Source organism: Panthera uncia (assembly GCF_023721935.1).
Source record: "Panthera uncia isolate 11264 chromosome B2 unlocalized genomic scaffold, Puncia_PCG_1.0 HiC_scaffold_24, whole genome shotgun sequence".
NCBI lineage: Eukaryota > Metazoa > Chordata > Mammalia > Carnivora > Felidae > Panthera > Panthera uncia.
Window position 1 is genome coordinate 33651078 of NW_026057580.1, and position 20089 is coordinate 33671166.

The window sequence follows — 20089 nt, forward strand, 5'->3', positions numbered from 1 at the left end:
ATGCTGCATTGAACATGGGAGTGCAGATTTGTCTTCAAGATACTGATTTCATTTCTTTCAAACATATACTCATGAGTGGGATGGCTGGATCATTATGGTAGCTGTAATTTTAATTTTTTGAGGAACCTCTATAAAGTTTTCTGTAGTGGCTGCACCAGTGTGCCCTCCCACCAACAGTGCACAAAGGTTTCCTTTTCTCTGTGTCTTTGCTAACACTTGTTATATTTTGACATTTAGATAATAGCAATTCTAGTAGATGTGAGGTAATATCTCTTTGTGGTTTTGATTTACATTTTCCCTGATGAGTAGTGATGTTGAGCAACTTTTTATATGTACCTGTTAGTCATCTGTATGTCTTCTTCAGAAAAATGTCTGTTCAGATCTTCTGCCCATTTTTTAATCAGATTGTTTTTACTATTGAGCTATGTGAGCTCTTTTTTTGGATTTTAATCCCCTGAGATACATATGATTTTCAAATATTTTTCCACATTTTGTGGGTTCTCTTTTCATTTTGTGGATGGTTTACTTTGCTCTGCAGAAGCTTTGTACTTTGATGTAATCCCACTTGTTTATTTTTGCCTTTGCTTTTGGGGTCAAATCCAAAGAACATTACCAAGATCAGGATCAAGGGCTTTCTCTCTTATGCTTTCTTCTAGGAGTTTTTTGGTTTTAGGTCTTAAATGTAAGTCTTTAATACAATTGAGTTAATTTCTGTGAGTGATATAAGATAGGGGTATAGTTTCATTCTTTTCCATATGGATATCCAGTTTTCTCAGCACCACTAGGACACTATCCTTTCCCTATTATATGTTGTTGGTACCTTGTCAAAGATTAGTTGACCATGTGTGTGAGTTGATTTCTAGGCTCTGTTCTCTTCCATTGGTCTGTGTACTTTTTTTTAAATGTCATTATCACACTGCTTTGATTACTATAGCCTCGTAATAGTAATACTATAGCCTTGCAATTAGGAAGTGTGATGCATCTAGCTTTGTTCATTTTTTCTTAAGATTGCCGTGGCTTTAAATGAATTTAGGATAGTTTTTTCCTGTGTCTGTGAAAAATGGCATTGAAATTTTGATAAAGATGATATTGAATTATAGATCCCTTGGGGTTGTGTAGACATTTAACAGCATTAATTCTTCCAATCTAAGAACGCAGGATCTCTCTTCCTTCATTTGTGTCTTCTTCAGTTCCTTTCATCAGTGTCTTATAGTTTTCAGTGTACAGGTTTTTATCTCCTTGGTTAAATTTATTCCTAAGTATTTTATTATTTTCGATGCTATTGTAAATGAATTTCTCTCCTTTTTAAATAATAGAGTGATTTTAAATTTATGAAATAAACATACTAGAAAAACTTACTTTTATTTTTTAATTGAAGTATAGTTGACACATAATATTATATTAGTTACAGGTGAGCAACACAGTGATGGGATTGCTTTCTTGATTTCTCTTTTGAATAGTTCATTGTTAGTGTATAGACAAGCAACTGATTTTTGTATGTTGATTTTATATCCTGCAACTTTAGTGAATTTATTGGTTAGTTCTGACAACTTTTTGGTGGAATCTGCACTAAGAGATAATTCTACTTCTTCCTTTCCTGTTTGGATGCATGTAATTTCTTCTTAGTGCCAAATTGCGGTGGCTGGGACTGCCAATAATAGAAGTGATAAGAGTGGGTGCTCTTGTTTCTAACTTTAGAAGAAAGATTTTAACTTTTAACTGTTGGGTATGGTGTTAGCAATGGGCTTGTCCTGTATGGCCTTTATTATGTTGAGGTATATTTCTTCTATGCCTAATTTATTGAAATTTTTATCATGAAAGTATGTTGAATTTTGTCAAATGCTTTTTCTGCATCTACTGAAACGATCGTGATTTTTGTCCTTCATTCTGTTAATATGGTATATCATTTATTTGCATGTGTCAAATCACCCTTGCGTCCCAGGGATGAATCTCTTGGTCATAGTGTATGATCCTTTTAAAGTACTCTTGAAGGCGCACCTGGGTGGCTCAGTTGGTTAAGCTTCTGACTTCGGCTCAGGTCATGATCTTATGGTTCATAAGTTTGAGTCCCGTGTCGGGCTCTGTGCTGACAACTCAGAGCCTGGAGTCTGCTTCAGATTCTGTGTCTCCATCTCTCTCTGCCCCTCCCCAACTTGAGCGCTCTCTTGCGCTCTCTCTCTCTCTCTCTCTCTGTCTCTCAAAAATAAATAACACAGGTATTGAGGAGGGCGCCTTTTGGAATGAGCACTGGGTGTTGTATGGAAACCAATTTGACAATAAATTTCATATATTGAAATAAATAAATAAATAACACATTAAAAAAATTTTTTTTAAATAAAATAGTCTTGAATTTGGATTGTTAGTATTTTGTTGAGGGTTTTTGCATTTGTGTTCATCAGGGTTATTGACCAGTAATTTTCTTTTCTTGTAGTGTCTTTGGTATTGCTAGCCTTTTGAAATGAATTTGAAATGTTACTTCTTGGTCAGTTATTGGAAAAATTTGAGAAGGATTGGTATTAATTCATCTTTAAATGTTTGATAGAGTTTGCCAGTGAAGACATCTGGTCCTGGGCTTTTATTTGCTGGGAGATTTTTGATTGCTGATTCAATGTTTCACATTTTGGTCTGTTCAGATTTTGTTTCTTTACGATTCAGTTTTGGTAAGGTGTATGTTTCCAGAAATTTACCCATTTCTTCTAGTTTATGTACTTTGTTGGCATATAATTGTTCATTGTAGTCTCTTACCCTTTGTATTTCTACAAAGGATAGTTATAGTGTCTTCTCTTTCATTTGTAATTATTTGAGTCATCTTTTTTTTCATAGTCTACCTAAAGGTTTGTTCTTTTTATCTTTTCAAAAAACCAACTCTTAGTTTCATTGACCTTTTCTATTGTCTTTCTAGTCTCTATTTCATTTATTTCCACTCCAATCTTTGTTATTCCCTTCCTTCTGCTTACTTTGGGCTTAGTTTGTTCTTTTTCTAGTATCTTGAGGTATAAGTGTAAGTTGTTTGAGATTTTTCTAGGTTATTTGTATGGCAGAAATTTACACGTAGTTAATATCATTTACAAAGTAATGTTCTTTTGACATTATGACAAATATTATTTCAGAAATACCCAATAGAGTACTTCCTTTTTTTTTTTTAATTTTTTTTTAATGTTAATTTATTTTTGAGAGAGAGAGAAAGAGGTGGGGGGGAGGGGTGAGAGGGAGGGAGACACAGAATCCGAAGCAGGCTCCACTAGGCTCTGAGCTGTCAGCACAGAGCCTGACACAGGGCTTGAACCCATGAACTGTGCGATCATGACCTGAGCCGAAGTCAGATGCTTAACTGACTGAGCCACCCAGGCGCCCCTAAGTACTTGCTTTTTAAGTGCCTTAAGTGCCTTTTCTTGGACATTGTCACTGTGATTTTGGTTTAGGTTTTTTGTTTATTTTTGGTTGGATTTTTATTAGGTGTAAGTCCAGATTGAGTCATTGTCACTATCACCAGCTTCTGATACTAATAACTGTGTGTTATTGACTGTGAAATGTCAATTATCTGATAATTTACTAGTGTGTGGAAAGGAAGCATCTTTTAAAAATAGTTGATAGCAGACACCAGTCTTTAAAAGAGAAAGCTTGGGTTTGGAAAGCAATAGGATTTTATAATATATAATTTTAGTTTGTATGTGAAAACATTATTTATGTGTGCATTTTTTATAGCATTACACTAGAAAATTTTTAAGAGTTTACATCTTTTTTATTAAATTATAACAGCCAAAATCAAGAACATGAGAACGAGATTTTGAACATAAGAAAGTGTTAACTTCTTTCATACTTTTTAATAGCAAACTTTTGTCTTTCATGTCTAAAATGTAATACCTAATATAATTTTTCAAGATCTTTTTTTATCCTGGGGTGCCTTGGTGGCTCATTTGGTTAAGCAACTGACCCTTGATTTCAGCTCAGGTTGTGACCTCATGGTTGTGAAGATCAAGCCCTACGTTGGGCTCCATGCTGAATGTGGAGCCTGCATGAGATTCTCTCTCTCTGTCTCTCTCTCTCTGCTCCTCCCCCACTTGTGCTTTCTCTGTCTCTCTCTATCGAAAAGTAAATGAATAAACACTTAAAAATATATCTTTTTTAATGTTATATCAGTATATTTTCTTTTTCTCTAGTTTAGAATATCTTTCCTGTTTATGGTACATGATCATATCTATGGATTTTTACAAATAAAATGACCTTTAACAAATTACGAGGTGTGCATCTTTCTTCATCCCAGTACCATTCCCAGCATGACAATCTTTTATATGTGTGTAGTACCCCACAGGTTCTTGTTTCATCCTCTGAACACCTCTGTGATAATGTGAATCTGGTATTTCAGTTGTATTTTCTGCCATTGTACCCCAGGATAGCCTATCATGTTAAATGTTTAACGTATGAAAATTAGGTATAGTAGATCCAAAATAATGTTCTCATGTCCAGATGAATTTTTCCTTATCAGCGATCTGGAAGAACAAAAGAGAGGGAGAGAGAGCAAGCACAAAGAAAGCAACCAGTGTATTCTAGTCTTAGAGGTACTGATTTGGTTCTCTTTTTATGCCCCTTCTCTTCCAAGATGTGTTTCATTTTAAAATAGTATTTAAGAGTTCCTGGAGTTTGTATCTTTTTAATACTAGTAAATTTGATAGGAAAAGGCATCCTTCCCAAAAGTTTCTCTAGAAATTATTCCTGTGAATTTGGTTGACTTTGTTTTAATAAGTACAGATCTTTGATGTCTAGACTCATCCATGATAACATAAATATATTCAGATAGGGGTAATTTTTCTTTATCTGGTGTGTTTATTCTCTTTTTACCTCTCTTCCTTAAAAATTCACTTTTTCTTCTAAGGGCTTGGATTTTCTCTATACTTTTATTACACACCCTATTTTTCTTGTTGGATTTGTACTATCATCTTAAGACCTTTCCTTTCCAGCACTGTATTTTACCATAATTCCTATACTTTGTGTATATTTCTGGAAAACTTTTAGAAGAAGAAAGAAAGTACTGATTTTGTCTGTGAGTTGCAGAAGGGCAAGTTAGATGTAGGAATTAGATGGTATCATACAGCTTATTGCAACACATTTAAATTATTTCCAGCATGAAATTGTGCTGACAGTGAGAGGTTTGGGTCAGGAAATAGCTGTCATCTGCAGTAGCATCAGTCATAAAAGACAATGAGTATTTATAGAGCTGTTGAAAATTGATTAATAAAATATTTACAGACTTCTACAACAAAGAAGTCATTCTTGATTCTAAGGAACTGTCCCCAGTTTGAAATGTTAGAGCACTATGTACTATTGTGATAAAAAGTGCAAATAACAACTCCCCGTTTCTAATAACGATAGCATTTTTTTAGAAAGAAACATACATTGTTTTATTTGCTTTTTTAATATCCACCCGTCCCTTTTTTCTTAAAAAAAATAATTTTTTGCAAATAATACAAATAGTTAAAAAATCTATTAGTCTAGAAAGATTTGTAGTGAAAACATAGTTACTTCTCTAGATGCATCCACTTTTCACTATTTCTTTAGTTCTAATGGTTTCCTCTATATAGGCTTTTTTACTTCCTGGTATGATAAATGATAACTGAAGATTACACTACTTCCTCCCTCTCTTCTCTACTTTTTAGGAGATGCCATTATGCCCGTGTCATTCTTTGACTCTTTCTTTGACTTTGGCTGTAACTGTTAAATGATATATTGTTTAAACCTCCATTTTCAATTTTAGCAAATAAGACAAATCCTATTTTGTAATGCCTCTTTTTTCAAATTTTCTCTTTTCCTCCACCTTTCAACTTGTTAAATATATCCTTTGTTTTATGTTATCAAAGTTTCTAACATTCATATTCTGTTTTGTAACTGTAGTTAAATCTTACTGTGCTTTGTCTATGGGTTTGTTCCAAATGTTGAAAACAAGTAAACAGCTTTTCATTTTTATGGTAACATGAGAGGGAGAGTACTTATAAAATTGAAACGACTATCCAACATAAAGAAAGGATCTTAAGTTTCTGGCAAGACAAGACAAATCTAGTTACCATTTTGGTATTGATCTGGGTCACCTGTTACAGAGAGGTAGCTATAGGTATATCTTAGAAGCTGTAAATTCAAAGATGTGGCTCTGTTGTAGTTAATAAAGTAGTGATTTGGAGTCAGGATACCAGCTTCCTTTTATGTTATCTTGCAAAACTCACTTAACCTCTGTGAGCCTCAGGTTCTCATCTGTGAAATGTGTTACCTGCTTTACAGGGTTGTTATGTGTTTAAGTAAAAGTTTTCGGTAAACTGTAAAGGGCTGTATATATGTAAAATATTATTATTTGACTTCTGGTACTATAAGAAAGAATGAGAAACAGTCACGTTTTGACTTACTGTGTATACTATTTGTGAGCCATTTAATGTACAGAGCTAAAAATTATAATAAAGTTATTTTGATGATTTCCTGTGATATATATAATTGTGCAGCATAGTAAGTACATAGGATAACATCTCATGTTAATATGTAAATTACAATGTTTTTTATATTAATAAAGCCATTTCTGGGATAAGAAGAATGAGCTAGAATGACCAAGGGCAAAAAGGGAAATCCGAGGGAAAGAAGAGATCTCACAAAAGACCCCTGAATTTATAACTTGTCAAGGAAATCTAAGTACCTACCCTTGCATTTCTATGCTTATAAAACTAACTTAATCTGTAGATAGTGTTTGAATTTGGATTTGTTCTGCCACTCACTCGTAAGTCTTGTTCTGCCACTTACTAGCTTTTGGTCTTAAGCAAATTACTCTGTTTCTCTGAGACTTACCTAATCAGTGGAGGGAAATAGTCCCTGTCTTACAGTGTGTTTGTGAAAATTAAATGAGAAAATTAGATACAGAGACCTGGTATAATGTTCAATAAATATTGGTTCCCTTTGTCATGTCCTCTATTTCTACCCTAAATTACCCCAGATGTTAAAAAACTGAAATAAGGTGGACTCTAGGATCTCAGAAACAACTTGATTTAAGGACAGTCATGAAGAAGGAGTTGCCCGTCAACCATATATGTGCCTTTTCTTCCTTAGTTTTCAAGAATTAGGCTTACTAATAACACAGGATAACTGAGTGGTATGGTTTAACCTTTCTATACCTCCTTTGGGTCTTTTCTTCCCCTATGAGACACCTACTTCTTACTAGTGTAAGGGTTCTGTGATATGTAAGAGTGTACTGCATACCTATATTTAAACTAGTTTATCAGTGTGACATAGAAGACCGAGCACAGGCTTTGGGGCAAACAGCAGTGGCATTTGCTCCTAGATAAATTATTTAAATTATTGGAGCCTTGGTATCTCTAAAATAGATTAGTTCCTGCACTATAAAATTGCCTAAAGGATTAGTAATAATATACATAAAGCACAGTGCCTGGCACGTAAGTGCTCTGTAGATGGTAGCTAGTAGTAGTAAAATAAAACAATTACTTTCTTCTTCTTTTTTTACTGGATAAATTTGACATACAATATGTAAATTTAAGGTGTGCCATGTGTTGCTTTGATACATTTGTTTATTATAATGTGATTGTTGTAATATTTATTGACATTATATAATTGTAGCACAATATTGTTGCCTATATTCATTATACTGTACAGTAGATATCTATGGCTTATTTACTACTCCTTACAGGTTTGTATTCTTAAATAACATCAAACTTATTCCCCACCCCCTTATCCCCTGTTAACTACCATTTTACTCTGTTTTTTACGACTTTGAGTTTTTTAGATTCTACAGATAAGTGATAATGCATTATTTTTTTATTTTTCTGACCTATCTCACTTAGCATAATGTGCTCAGGGTCCATGCATCTTGTTGCAAATGGCAAGATAGTCTCCTTTCTAACAGCTGAATAAAATTCCATTGTGTATATATACCCCATCTTTTTTATCCATTCATTCATTGTTTCTGTATCTTGGCTATTGTGAATGCTGCAGTAAACATAGGAATGCATTTATCTCCTTGAAATCTTTTCATTTCCTTTAGATATATGCCAGAAATGAAATTGCTGGATGCTATGGCAGATCTTATTTTAATTTTTTAAGGATCCTCCATATTGTTTTCCATAGTGGTCAGGCCAATTTACATTCCCACCAGCAGTGGATAGGGTTTCCCTTTCACCACATTTTTGTTAGCACCTATTGTCTGTTGGCTTCTTGATAATAGCCATTCCAATACATGTAAGGTGATAACTCATTGTGTTGTTGATTAGCATTTCCCTGATGATTGGTGATGTTGAACATCTTGTCATGTACCTATTAGGCATTTTGATGTCATCTTTAGAAAATTTTCTATATAGTTTTTCTATGAGACTGCTATTCATGAGGAGAAAGAAGGGAAATTGCATAAAACTTCAAACAATAATATGTGAGGAAGGTCTTATTACTATATATATATTTTTTTTCTCTACTTTGATAAAAATTTCACAGTTAGATAAGCATTTGGACTAATAAGAAATCAACCCTGCTTGAACAACAAAAAAATTTTTCCAGTTATTTTTATTTGACCAGAGTTTTTCTAAGGTCATTTATTCTAGATAAAATTTTTTGCGTGTATATGTATTCCTATCTACCACCACCCAGTGCTTTTATACAGGTGATAGCAGTTAAGAACAAATTAATATCAAGAAAAAAGGAAGGTTGGGCCACCTGGGTGGCTCAGTCTGTTAAGCATACAACTCTTGATTTCAGCTCAGGTCATGATCTCACAGTTTGTGGGTTTCAGCCCTGCATCAGGCTCTGCACTGACAGTGCATAGCCTGCTTGGGATTCTGTCTCTCTCCCTCTCTCTCTCCCCCTCCCCCTCTCTCTCTCTATCTCAAAAATAAATAAATAAATAAATAAATAAATAAACGTTTTTAAAAAAAGAAAAAAGGGTGGAAATAAGGACTAGCTATCAAAGTAAGGAGGGGTTGTCCCAGTTATGTGCCTTGGCGGTAGTTAATTGGCCACTAGAAATAAAGCTTCAAATATTTTGACATGCTGGTAGATGAACCATCTGTTTCCTCCCTGTTAGTTGTCTCCTTAAGCTTTTCCCAGCTATCAGCTTTTCCTGGCCTTCCTTTGAGAGTCATTGAAATATTTTGACAGTTTTGCTGAGTTGTTAAGATTTTTCATGATTTGACCCTATCCTACATGTCTAACTTTATTTCCTACCATTTCCTTGTGGATTTCTCCCCATGGAACCACTTCCAGTTTCTCACATTTGAAGAGTTCTAACTTACTTCATATTTTGTGCATGTATTTTCCACCTCATTGTCTCCTTTGTCCTAGTTTAGAAGTTTCCTTTGCTATGTTTCATAACACTTTTCTATAAACATCTTTTTAACATCTTATAATTTTTTGTTATTTATTTTATTATAATACAATCAAACATCAAGAATCATAAAAGGAGATTGCTCTTTTTAGAATGAGGAAGATTTGGGGTGCCTGGGTGGCTCAGTCGGTAGAGCGTCCGACTTCGGCTCAGGTCATGATCTCGTGGTCTGTGAGTTCAAGCCCCATGTCGGGCTCTGTGCTGATGGCTCAGAGCCTGGAGCCTGCTTGGGATCCTGTGTCTCCCTCTCTCTGCTCCTCCCCCGCTCATTCTCTGTCTCTCTCTCTCTCCTTCAAAAATAAATTAAATAAATTAAAAAAAAATTTTTTTAAATGAGGAAGATTCTGGGGTGCCTAGATGGCTCAGTTGGTTGAGCATCTGACTTCGGCCCCAGTCATGATCTCACGGTTTGTGGGTTCAAACCCCGCATCAGGCTCTGTGCTGACAGCATGGAGCCTGCTTTGGATTCCATGTCTCCCTCTCTGTCTGCACCTCCCCCACTCACTTTCTCTCCCTCTCAAAAATAAACAAACATTAAGAAAATTAAAAAAATATAATAAAATGAGGAAGGTTTAAATAAATAAATCTTCATTTTATGTCACTAATCCATTACTGTTAATAGTAACTGAATGAGCTCACCAATCATGAATGGAAAACTCAGCAGAGTTAGATCTTTCAATAAACTTGGCATAGCTTATGAAACTTGAGTCCATTTGGCATTATAGCCCTCCATTTTGTTTTCCCTAGATTGAACAGCTTCCTTCTGTCACAACCATTGTCTTTTTACCTGGCTTAAGAGATAGCGATAATTACATTGGCATTTGCTTTGGCCTCCAAAATAGGGAGTTAAGAGATTATCCCATTGTAGTCCAATTATTTGCTTGAATGTTTCTATTCAAACTAGATTGGGAACTCTGAAAACAAGGGCAGGGTTCTTATTTATGTTCATATCTCTTAGTTCCCGATACTTTAGAAGCTTAATAAATTATGGTTGAATGAATGCTCACTTGTTCACAAAATAAATAACAGATATCAGTACTAGCTGTTTAAGCGAAGGGAATATAAATGTGAAAGATAGTGATAGGAATAAAATATAAAACATAAATTATCACACCTTAATGTAAGTACTCATAGGCCTCTATCACAGGTCTCTAAAAGTGTAGATCAGATGTTTGGGTTAGCAGATAACTGACAGGCAAAGTGACAATAGAGTTCTTTCAACAAGAAATTAGGGCACTAAATTAAGTTTGATGAAAGTTCAAGTATTCAATAAATACATGCTAAGGGCTTATTATGTGTAAGACATAGTGCTCACTCCTAAATTATAACAATGAAAATGATATATGTGGTCCTGACCTTATTGATGGAAGTTATCATCTAGTAAAGATTAAAAAGCACAGAGTGTTTCACATTCAAGACAAGCAAAGAACTATACACATATGTTTGGGTCTTTTTGTTTCTAAGGCTCTTCGGTAATAGCAATATAAAACACAAAAAAGGAATAGTAAAATATTTCAATAAGTTTTTGCAGGCAGAAAACAGAAGTGAGAGCTGAACTGCTTTTTAAGGACACCTTCCCCCAGGGATTTCAGGAAGGTACAGCAGGTGAAGGGAAATAAGGGGTGGGCCTGAAATCAGAGATGAATTAAAGGTCTGTAATCAGGTCAGCTGTTATAGTTGGGCACCCCAAACCCAACTGCCGTATGTCAGGAAGATTAGTGTTTACTTTAGGATAAAAACGTGGGGACTTTTCTCTAAGTAAATTGCCATGAGATATTAACATATTAATGCTTCAGAGTAAAGCACATTCTTTTTTGCGTGTGTTAAAAATCTACTCTCAACAGACTTTACAGTCTATATAGTACAGTGTTGCTATAATTTAGGAGTGCACATTGTTGTACAGCAGAGTTCTAGAGCTTTTTAACTTTGCATGACTGAAACTCTGTACCACTGAATAGCAGTTCCTCATTTCTCCCTCCCCGCGGCCCCTAGCAACCACTATTCTACTTTCTTTGATGAGTTTGACCATTTTAGATAGCACATATAAATAGAATCATGCAGCGTTTGGCCTGTTTCACTTAGCTTAAGTCGTCATGGTCTATCCATATGTTGCTGCATATTATAGGATTTCCTTTTATTAAGGTTGAAAATATTCTATTGTATAAATCATTTTCTTTACCCATTCACCTGCTTACGGACAGGTTATTTCTACCACTTAGCTATTGTGAATAATGCGGCAGTGAATTATGGAAGTGCAGATATATCTTCAAGATCCTGTTTTCAATTCTTTGGGATAAATAGCAGAAGTATAATTGCTGGATCATATGATAGTTCTATTTTTAATTTTTTGAGGAACCTTCATTCTGTCTCCAGTAGTGGCAACACCATTTTACATTCTCACCAATAGTGTACAAGTGTTCCAGTTTCTCCACAAGTGCTGACCCTATACATAATACCACTATATGGAGTAAGAAGAATGTGAGACATGGACCTTGACTTCAAGAAGTTTATATTCTTTCTCTTCAGATTCTCTCCCTTTCCATCTTCATTTGACTCTTTTTTATGGTATTGTCAAATACCATTGTCAATAGGGTCTTTCCTGAGATCACAGACGAGGTTCACCCTCATAAGATAACATAGCACTCTATTTCTGTCATACTCAGTACAGACGTAATTTACAGAATTCGAGGAGGGCAGGAAAAGTGGGGTTTTTTTTTTCCTTTGGTTTGGTGTACTTAACTTGAAACAATGTATGTCACAGAGTGTACAACACATATTTAGAATTTTTATGAAAAGTATCATACATTTTTGAAGATCATATAAAACATTATTTTATTACATAATAAAATGAATACCCAAATACTCATTCCTTCATTTAAGAAATAGAACATAGTTGGGGTGCCTGGGTAGCTCAGTCGGTTGAGTATCTGACTTCGGCTCAGGTCATGATCTCATGGTTTGTAAGTTTGAGCCTCACATCGGGCTCTGTGCTGACAGCTCAGAGCCTGGAGCCTGCTTTGCATCCTGTGTCTCCCTCTCTCTCTGCCCTCCACTGCTCATGCTTTCTCGCTCTCATAAATAAATAAAAACATTAAAAAAGAAAAAAAGAAATAGAACATTACTACTACCATAAAAACCTCCTGTATACCCCACCTCATTTTTGTGTTAATCATTCTTTTTGCTTTCTGTATAGTTTTATCACCTGTGAATGTCATCCAAGTATATATCTGGTTGAGTTTGGAGAAACTGAATAGTAAGCACAAGCCTAGTTGTGTAAGAAAGCTGTAGTATCACTACTGTTAAAAGAAGTCTCCCAGAGAAAAAGCTGAATGAAGTCTCTGGGTCATAGTACGCTTCTGTATACTAAAAAGTTTAAGACCCCTTTTTGGGGGAAGTTAGCCGACAAGGTCAGGAGTGAATCATGTGAAATTTAGATCTCATCATAGTGCTTCTGGTAAGTTTGTAATATGATGAGGTATTAGATAACAAACACATTGAGTAGGCTGATTTGCCTCTAAACTTAACATTCAACTTTTCTTCCTCCAAGGGAATGGGTCAAAGCAGAAACCTTCTGTTCAGTGAAAAGACTGCCCTCTTATGATCTAGGCAATAGGGCAGAAACTTCCATCAGTGTGCCCTCAGATAAATTGAGCAGTGAAAAGAATCTGGTCAAGCTTTTAATCTGTTCTTAAGTTAAAAAATGGTACCATGGCAGCAAGAATCTTTCATATGACAGACCTCAACATATCTATTTGGTGAGGCACACTAATCCAGTATTTATTAGCCACGTTCTAGAACTAAGGCAGAAGAAGGGCTCTTAGTGCCTCACCCTAAGTCATCCCTTCACTAGGTTTGCCCTTTTCATCCTACACAGGTTCTGACCTCAGGCCACCACTCCATTTGGATACCTTCTTATTCCATTTGAACTCTGGTGTCCCACTCTAGGCTCCCTGCTGTGCAGAGATACCCACCTTGTTGAAATGTTTAGATTCCACCTTGTTGGAATGACCTGACACCAACAACCTGGACAGAGGTAGAACAAACTTGACATGTAAAGGGCATGGTCTTCCATGAGACTGATCTTACTTCAGACATAAGGTGCCACTTAAAAGGGTCCACTGGCTACCCTCATTTCTGATTAGATAGCAACAAATTTGGGGTTCCCATTACACTTCAGGTGTGATAATTCACTGAAACAACGCACAGAACTCAGGAAGGCACTCTACTTATTATTATAGTTTTATTATAGCAAAGGGATACATATCAGAGCCAGCCAAAAGAAGAGGTGCATAGGGCAAGGTCTGAAAGGGTTCCAGATTTGTAAAGCTTCTTTGTTCTCTCTGCAAGGAGTCAGGACATATTACCCTCCCAGAAAGTTTGCATGTGACAATATGTAGAATATTGCCAATCAGGAAAGCTCACCTGGTTGAATCATTGCTCAGTCTTCAGCCCCCTTCCCCTCACTGGAGGTTGAGCTTAAACCATGTGGGTCAGTCGCCAACTCTGTAGTCACGTAGTTGATCTTGTGTGGCCAGCCTCCATCCTGAGTCATCTCCTTACCATTATTTGGGCCTACCATGAATAACTCGTCACTGGGAAATTCTAAGGATTTAGAGGCCACTTACAAGGAATTGGGACAAAAGCCAAACTCTTTATTCCAAGGATTTAGAGGTTGCCACCCAGCAACCAGGACAATGGCCAATCAAATTCTTCACTATGCATCTATAGAAAACTAAATTGCTTCCTTCTGCGTGTACAGATCAATTGTTCCTTTTAAAAGAATCTACCTTGAGATTCCTCATTTACCTTCTCAGATTAAGATAAGTTGTACAAAAATTTTATGATGGTTATAATGTACTTATTTATTCATTTTTTTACATAGAAAGTAGTAAACTTTCAGAAATGTTCTAATACTGCTATGTAAAATGGTAATGGTACTGGAGTAATACAGTAAAACTTACGGTATTTTAAAGTATTAATTACTTGTATTGTGTTTTTACTTTTTACCTGTCAGTTACATATCTTATCTGTTTTAGGTATGACTTTAGCCTTTCCAGCTTCAGTTCATGATTCTCTGATTTGCAGTAAAACATTTCAAATTCTATATAAAAATGAGGAGGTTGTTTTAAATGATGTCATGATCTTCAAAGTTAAAATGTTGTTGGATGAAAAAAAGGTAAACATCTCTTCATATATATTTAGATAAATATTTTTTATAGAGCCTCAAGGCTTATTTCTAACTTTGTGTAAGTATTCAAAAATATCTTACATTGTAATTTCTCTTGAGATTGAAGAAACCCTTGAAGAAATGAATTTTCTGTTATCTTTGGATCTACACTTCACAGATGGAGATTATTCGTAAGTAGACTAATCAAACAATTAAAAATCTTTCGTTTCTCATAACTGGTATCTATTCTCCATTTTGTTAGAAATCTAGCCTGTCCCTTTCTTGTTTATTTAAACTACTTCTGTCTAGATACCATATGTTTTCACTCATAGATGGATCTTGAGAAACTTAACAGAAGACCATGGGGGAGCACAAGGGGAAAAAAAACAGTTACAGAGAGGGAGGGTGGCAAACTATAAGAGACTCTTGGATACTGAGAACAAACTGAGGGTTGATGGAGGGTGGGGGGAGAGAGGAAAGTGGGTGATGAGCATTGAGGAGGGCACTTGTTGGGATGAGCACTGGGTGTTATATGGAAACCAATTTGTCAATAAATTATATTAAAAGATAAAATTAAATAAACTACTTCTGTCTAACTGGAACAGTTTCATGAGAGTGGTTACACATACTCTTTTGTACCCATGTCAATTCTGTGTGCCCCAGGTAGCAAATCAGACAAGTTGAAGAAATACGATACAATTTCCTAGACTCTAGAAACTCCACTGATAATACCACTACTATGAGACATTTAAATGTAACTGAACTCTCTTTCACTATATCACTGACCATCTTAGTGGCATGAGTGATGCCATGTTTAGGCGGGACTCTTGATATGTAGACTGTTATCAAGACTGATGACTCTTATACTTTGCAGTTATTTCTAGTTCAGTAATTCCTAGAGCCCTTGAGGAAGTTTTAGGACTGGCTACTCTGAACTTGTTCACACATGTGGACATTCAGTCATATATGTTAGGGACACGTGCTTGTATTCATTTAAAACAAGAATCAGAGATTTGTTTAGCAATTTTATCTTTTGCAGTTTTTTTTTCTCATTTCAAACATACTTGTAGAAATACTTTTTAAAAATTGTACATACATTTAGACTCTTGTAGGAAAAATGGCTAAGCAGTCACATCCTGAAAAGTCTACTTGAGATGTCCTCTTTACTATCAGGGAGGAATAAGAATTTTTGATGTGGCAGCTACTGCTCCTCTATAATACTTGTTTATTACAAAGAATTCCTTAAGGGATTATTTTCAAACCAACTCAGAATTTTATAAATAAAGTAAAATGAAATGAGTAAGTAGTTTAACTATAGGTAGTTATAACATATGTATGGGTTAAAATACATACACACACACAAACTCATTGGGAATCATTCTCATGGCATTGTTTTAATTTTTTATATGTAGAAATCTGACAGACTAAATATTTATAATAAAATATCTATCAGTTGCTTACTTTCAAGCATCACTTAATAACAAAATTTCGTATAATAAAAGTAATTTTAACTGTCTTTTGGGATTTATTATTATAGGATTTGACTTCTGTTATACTGCAACCTTATAATGAACAGTATACCCTAGGGAGTAAAATTTAGTGTAAGGTAAGAGTACTTCTTAGTCTGTCAAAAAGGATTCATTTTATAGGAACATTAGTAAAACAACAACAACAACAACAAAAAAAAACCAGTCTATATCATGGACTGGTAGAAAACTAAAGGTAAGATCTGGTTATTATTACTAGATTTAACATTTCTGTCTAATGAGATGTGATGCTTTAAAAATTATTCTGAGTTTTTAAAAAGTAATTAATTAAATCTTAGCCTTTACTTTATTATGCCATACTTATATGCAAATGTGTTGCTTTTTATAGGGCAGACGACCTGAACACCTTGCAGCTAATAAGTAGCCGAACACTGAAGCTGCACTTCAGCCTCCATAGAGGCCTTCATCATCATGTTAATGTTATGTTTGATTATTTCCACCTCTCTGTTGTGTCTGTTACAGTCCACGCATCATTGGTTGCACTGCACCAGCCACTAATAAGGTAAATTTAACCAATACCCTGGTCCTAATTAATGTAGTATCTTTTATTTTATAGTGAAAACATACACATTGATAAAGTTAATTAGGAATTTCTAAACTTATAATTATTAAGTACTTTCATTTTATACTAAAGTTATAAAATAATAACATTTAAGAGCATGGGAATATTAGATTGATAACTCTTTTAATGCAGAAGTATGGAACAATCTTTGTCAAATAAACTGATCAAGAAAACCAGTGCAGTCTGGAAATAATCATACAGCATTGTTTAGTCTGTACCTGTGTTTTTGTTTTTTAAATGTTTATTTTTGAGAGAGAGAGAGAGTGTGTGGGAGAGGGGGGAGAGAAAGAGAAAGAGTTGGGGAGAGAGGATGACAGCCTGATGCGTGGCTTGAACTCACGAATCGTAAGATCATGACCTGAGCCAAAGTTGGATACTTAACCTGCTGAGCCACCCAGGTGCCCTTGTACCTGTGTTTTTTGTTTATTTTTTTTTTAACGTTTATTTATTTTTGAGACAGAGAGAGACAGAGCATGAACGGGGGAGGGTCAGAGAGAGAGGCAGACACAGAATCTGAAACAGGCTCCAGGCTCTGAGCTGTCAGCACAGAGCCTGACGCTGGGCTCGAACTCACGGACTGCGAGATCATGACCTGAGCCGAAGTCGGACGCTCAACTGACTGAGCCACCTGGGTGCCCCGTACCTGTGTTTTTAAGCAGTGCTGTACTATATTCATTCTCTGGAAAAGTATATTCATTTTTTTCTTCTTTTTTTGGCCTCGTCTCTGGATCAGCTAATTCTTTCTTAAATCTGTTGCTATATAATAATTCTTGTTTTCCAAGTCATTAATCAATTTTATGGATCTTTACTAATAAGCTTTTAAACTGTATCATGTACCATTTTCTCCTAAAGGTACATGATATTCTGGATTATAATAAATGCATTGAGATAATTATTTATTTCTGCCCACTTCCATAGAGAGATGAATTGTTTTTCATTATGTAAGAATACATGTCAAGCTTTTCAGTTTTTTACAATAAAACATTGTCCTTTTGTGGTATGGGCAACAGACACTTAAAATCAGTAACTTACATGAAAAAGACTCCAAATTGATTTGATTTCTGAACTGTCTACTTTACAATTTCTGTCACAAATCTGATCCCAACAACTGATACTTAGGATGGTGCTTCAGGAATGTGATGTTAAATTGATTTGTCAGAAAAACTAAGTAGGGGGCAGGGGCGCTTGTGTGGCTCAGTTGGTTAAGCATCTGACTCTTGGTTTGCACTCAAGTCATGATCTCATGGTTTGTGGGATTGAGCCCTGCATTAGGCTCTGTGCTGACAGTTCAGGAAGAAGTCTTTTTCCTAATGACTTGCTTTGCTTTCCTTATACCTGTAACTAGTTGTTTTATTATCTTTTTTTTTAACTCTTAGGACTTTGAGAGCTTGTTCTCGGTTGCTATAACTTTTGTAAACAGGAAAGTGTTCCTATTATATAATTTTATTGTAAACTTTTTCAAAAAATTTTTAGATATTGATTGAATAAATTAATATGTAATAACATGAAAGGTAAATGAAATTTCTTTGATAAGAAAGTGCTTCTTTTGAAATATGACTTTGAAATGAATAGTATACAATATTTTTAATGAATTACATGTTAGGTTTTAATGCTAAAAGTTTATTTATAAAATATATTTCTGTAGTTTTCTGAATCTCTTGTTACTGTAATTTCAATAATCTCTAACTAAAATATTTCAGCCATTTTTTTTCTTTAGAATATTGGCTTAATTTCTCTTCTGAGAAATATACAAATAATTTATAGAGGTTAGCTCATCTTATTGATGTTGCTTCCTAAGGCCCCAAATAATTTACATCACTAATCCTAGTGAGTTAAATGTGTGCTTCCTCTTGCAATGCAGCAGTTTTTGCCACAGACTAGTAGGAGAAAGAGGCAGCTCATCTCCTAGAGACCGTCCACTGGAAGAAGACATTTTTGGCTCGGAATTAGAAGCCAAGAGGATTAGCTGTTGGCTCTGGTTAGTGACTGGAAAAGAAAATGAGATGCCACAACAGCTGAGGTTGCTGTTCTTTTATTTAGCTGCCGTGGGCCTTGATCTCCCCTCTGTTGTGGCTAGAACTTTGCCATGAAAGATGCAGCACCTTTTGCTGCCTTTTTCCTTTCCTGGAACTGAGAAGGGAAGCAAGGAAGGGGTAAAGAAAAGCTTATTGCTGGTGCATGCCAGTAGAGGGGTCACGTTAAGGGTAACATTCCTCACTATGCTTTGACAAGTTTTTTCTGAGGTTTTATTAAATGACTTTTTTCTCCTCTAAACAAAATGAAACAATATTTTACAAATATCATCTTTTTAAATGTTATTTTTATTTAAAATAATTTCTATGATCAACACAACTACAGACATTAAATCAATTACTTATAATAAGTGGGGTTAGGATTTCTTTCTTTGCTTGTTTTTTACATAATCTGTTTTTAGATTTTTTTTTTTAAGTTTATTCATTTTTGAGAGAGAGAGACAGAGCATGAGCAGGGGAGGGGCAGAGAGAGAGAGGGAGACACAAAATCCAAAACAGGCTCCAGGCTCTGAGCTGTCATCACAGAGCCCGATGTGGGGCTCAAACTCACGAACCATGAGATCATGACCTGAGCTGAAGTCCGACGCTTAACTGACTAAGCCACCTAGGTGCCCCTACGTAATGTTTTTATATGTGAACTTTTCTAGTATAACTTCTATGACTCAGTTCTGAAAAACACATTGTGGCAAATGTAAGTTACCATTGACTTGCAACTCCCTTCTTTGCTGGGATGTGGATATTTAATTTTTGCAAAGCAAATTGATTTTGCAAATGAAGACTGCTTTCTGCTTATGGCAAAATTGACTTTCATTCCTGTCTTTTCCGTTTTGCCAAACTGTCAAACAGTCCAAATGCTTTGGGCTACTTATAATTAACCAATACTTTATCTCAAAATTGTATATGACTTTAAACATTCAAATAGAATATGCCTTTTACTGTATAGAATTTATGGTATATTAAATGTAATGTTAATATTAACAATAGTTCATATATGATTGAGACAGTACCTTGAACTGCTTGAAGATTGTCTTAATAGGGTTCATAGGCTTATCGTAAAGAGAAAGGAAATACCTTGTTTTTGCTAAATAGAGGCAACAAATAGATTTAGTAGCTTTTCTTTTTCTATATTTAAGTGGGAAGCTATTTCTATAAGTAGAATCCATATTTGATTAACTTTATGAACTTGGTACCAGTTCTGACAGATTAGTATTTCCAAATTAAAGCTTGATCCTCATTTGTCATTTAACTACTTGGATTCCACACTGTTTTTATTTTTAGAATCCTTTGAGACTTCCTAAAACCCAGTTATGGAGACGTTATCTCAGGCATCTAGTCTTGATTTTTTATATATTCTTTGTCTTTTCATAAATGATTTCAGTTATTAAAGGAAATTTTTCAGAATACTTTAGAAATTATAACTTT

General features: G+C 35.0%; 1 protein-coding gene across 6 annotated transcripts in view; it reads left to right on the forward strand.

Moving 5' to 3' along the window:
• Positions 1–20089, forward strand: part of FAM135A (family with sequence similarity 135 member A) — a 125939-nt gene that overhangs the window by 21485 nt on the left and 84365 nt on the right. For all 6 annotated transcript variants that reach the window (XM_049653879.1, XM_049653884.1, XM_049653882.1 and 3 more), the window contains 3 exons: positions 14395–14534; positions 14646–14716; positions 16401–16574. In XM_049653879.1, coding sequence (XP_049509836.1) covers positions 14395–14534; positions 14646–14716; positions 16401–16574 — 385 coding nt within the window. The remainder of the gene's footprint in view (positions 1–14394; positions 14535–14645; positions 14717–16400; positions 16575–20089) is intronic.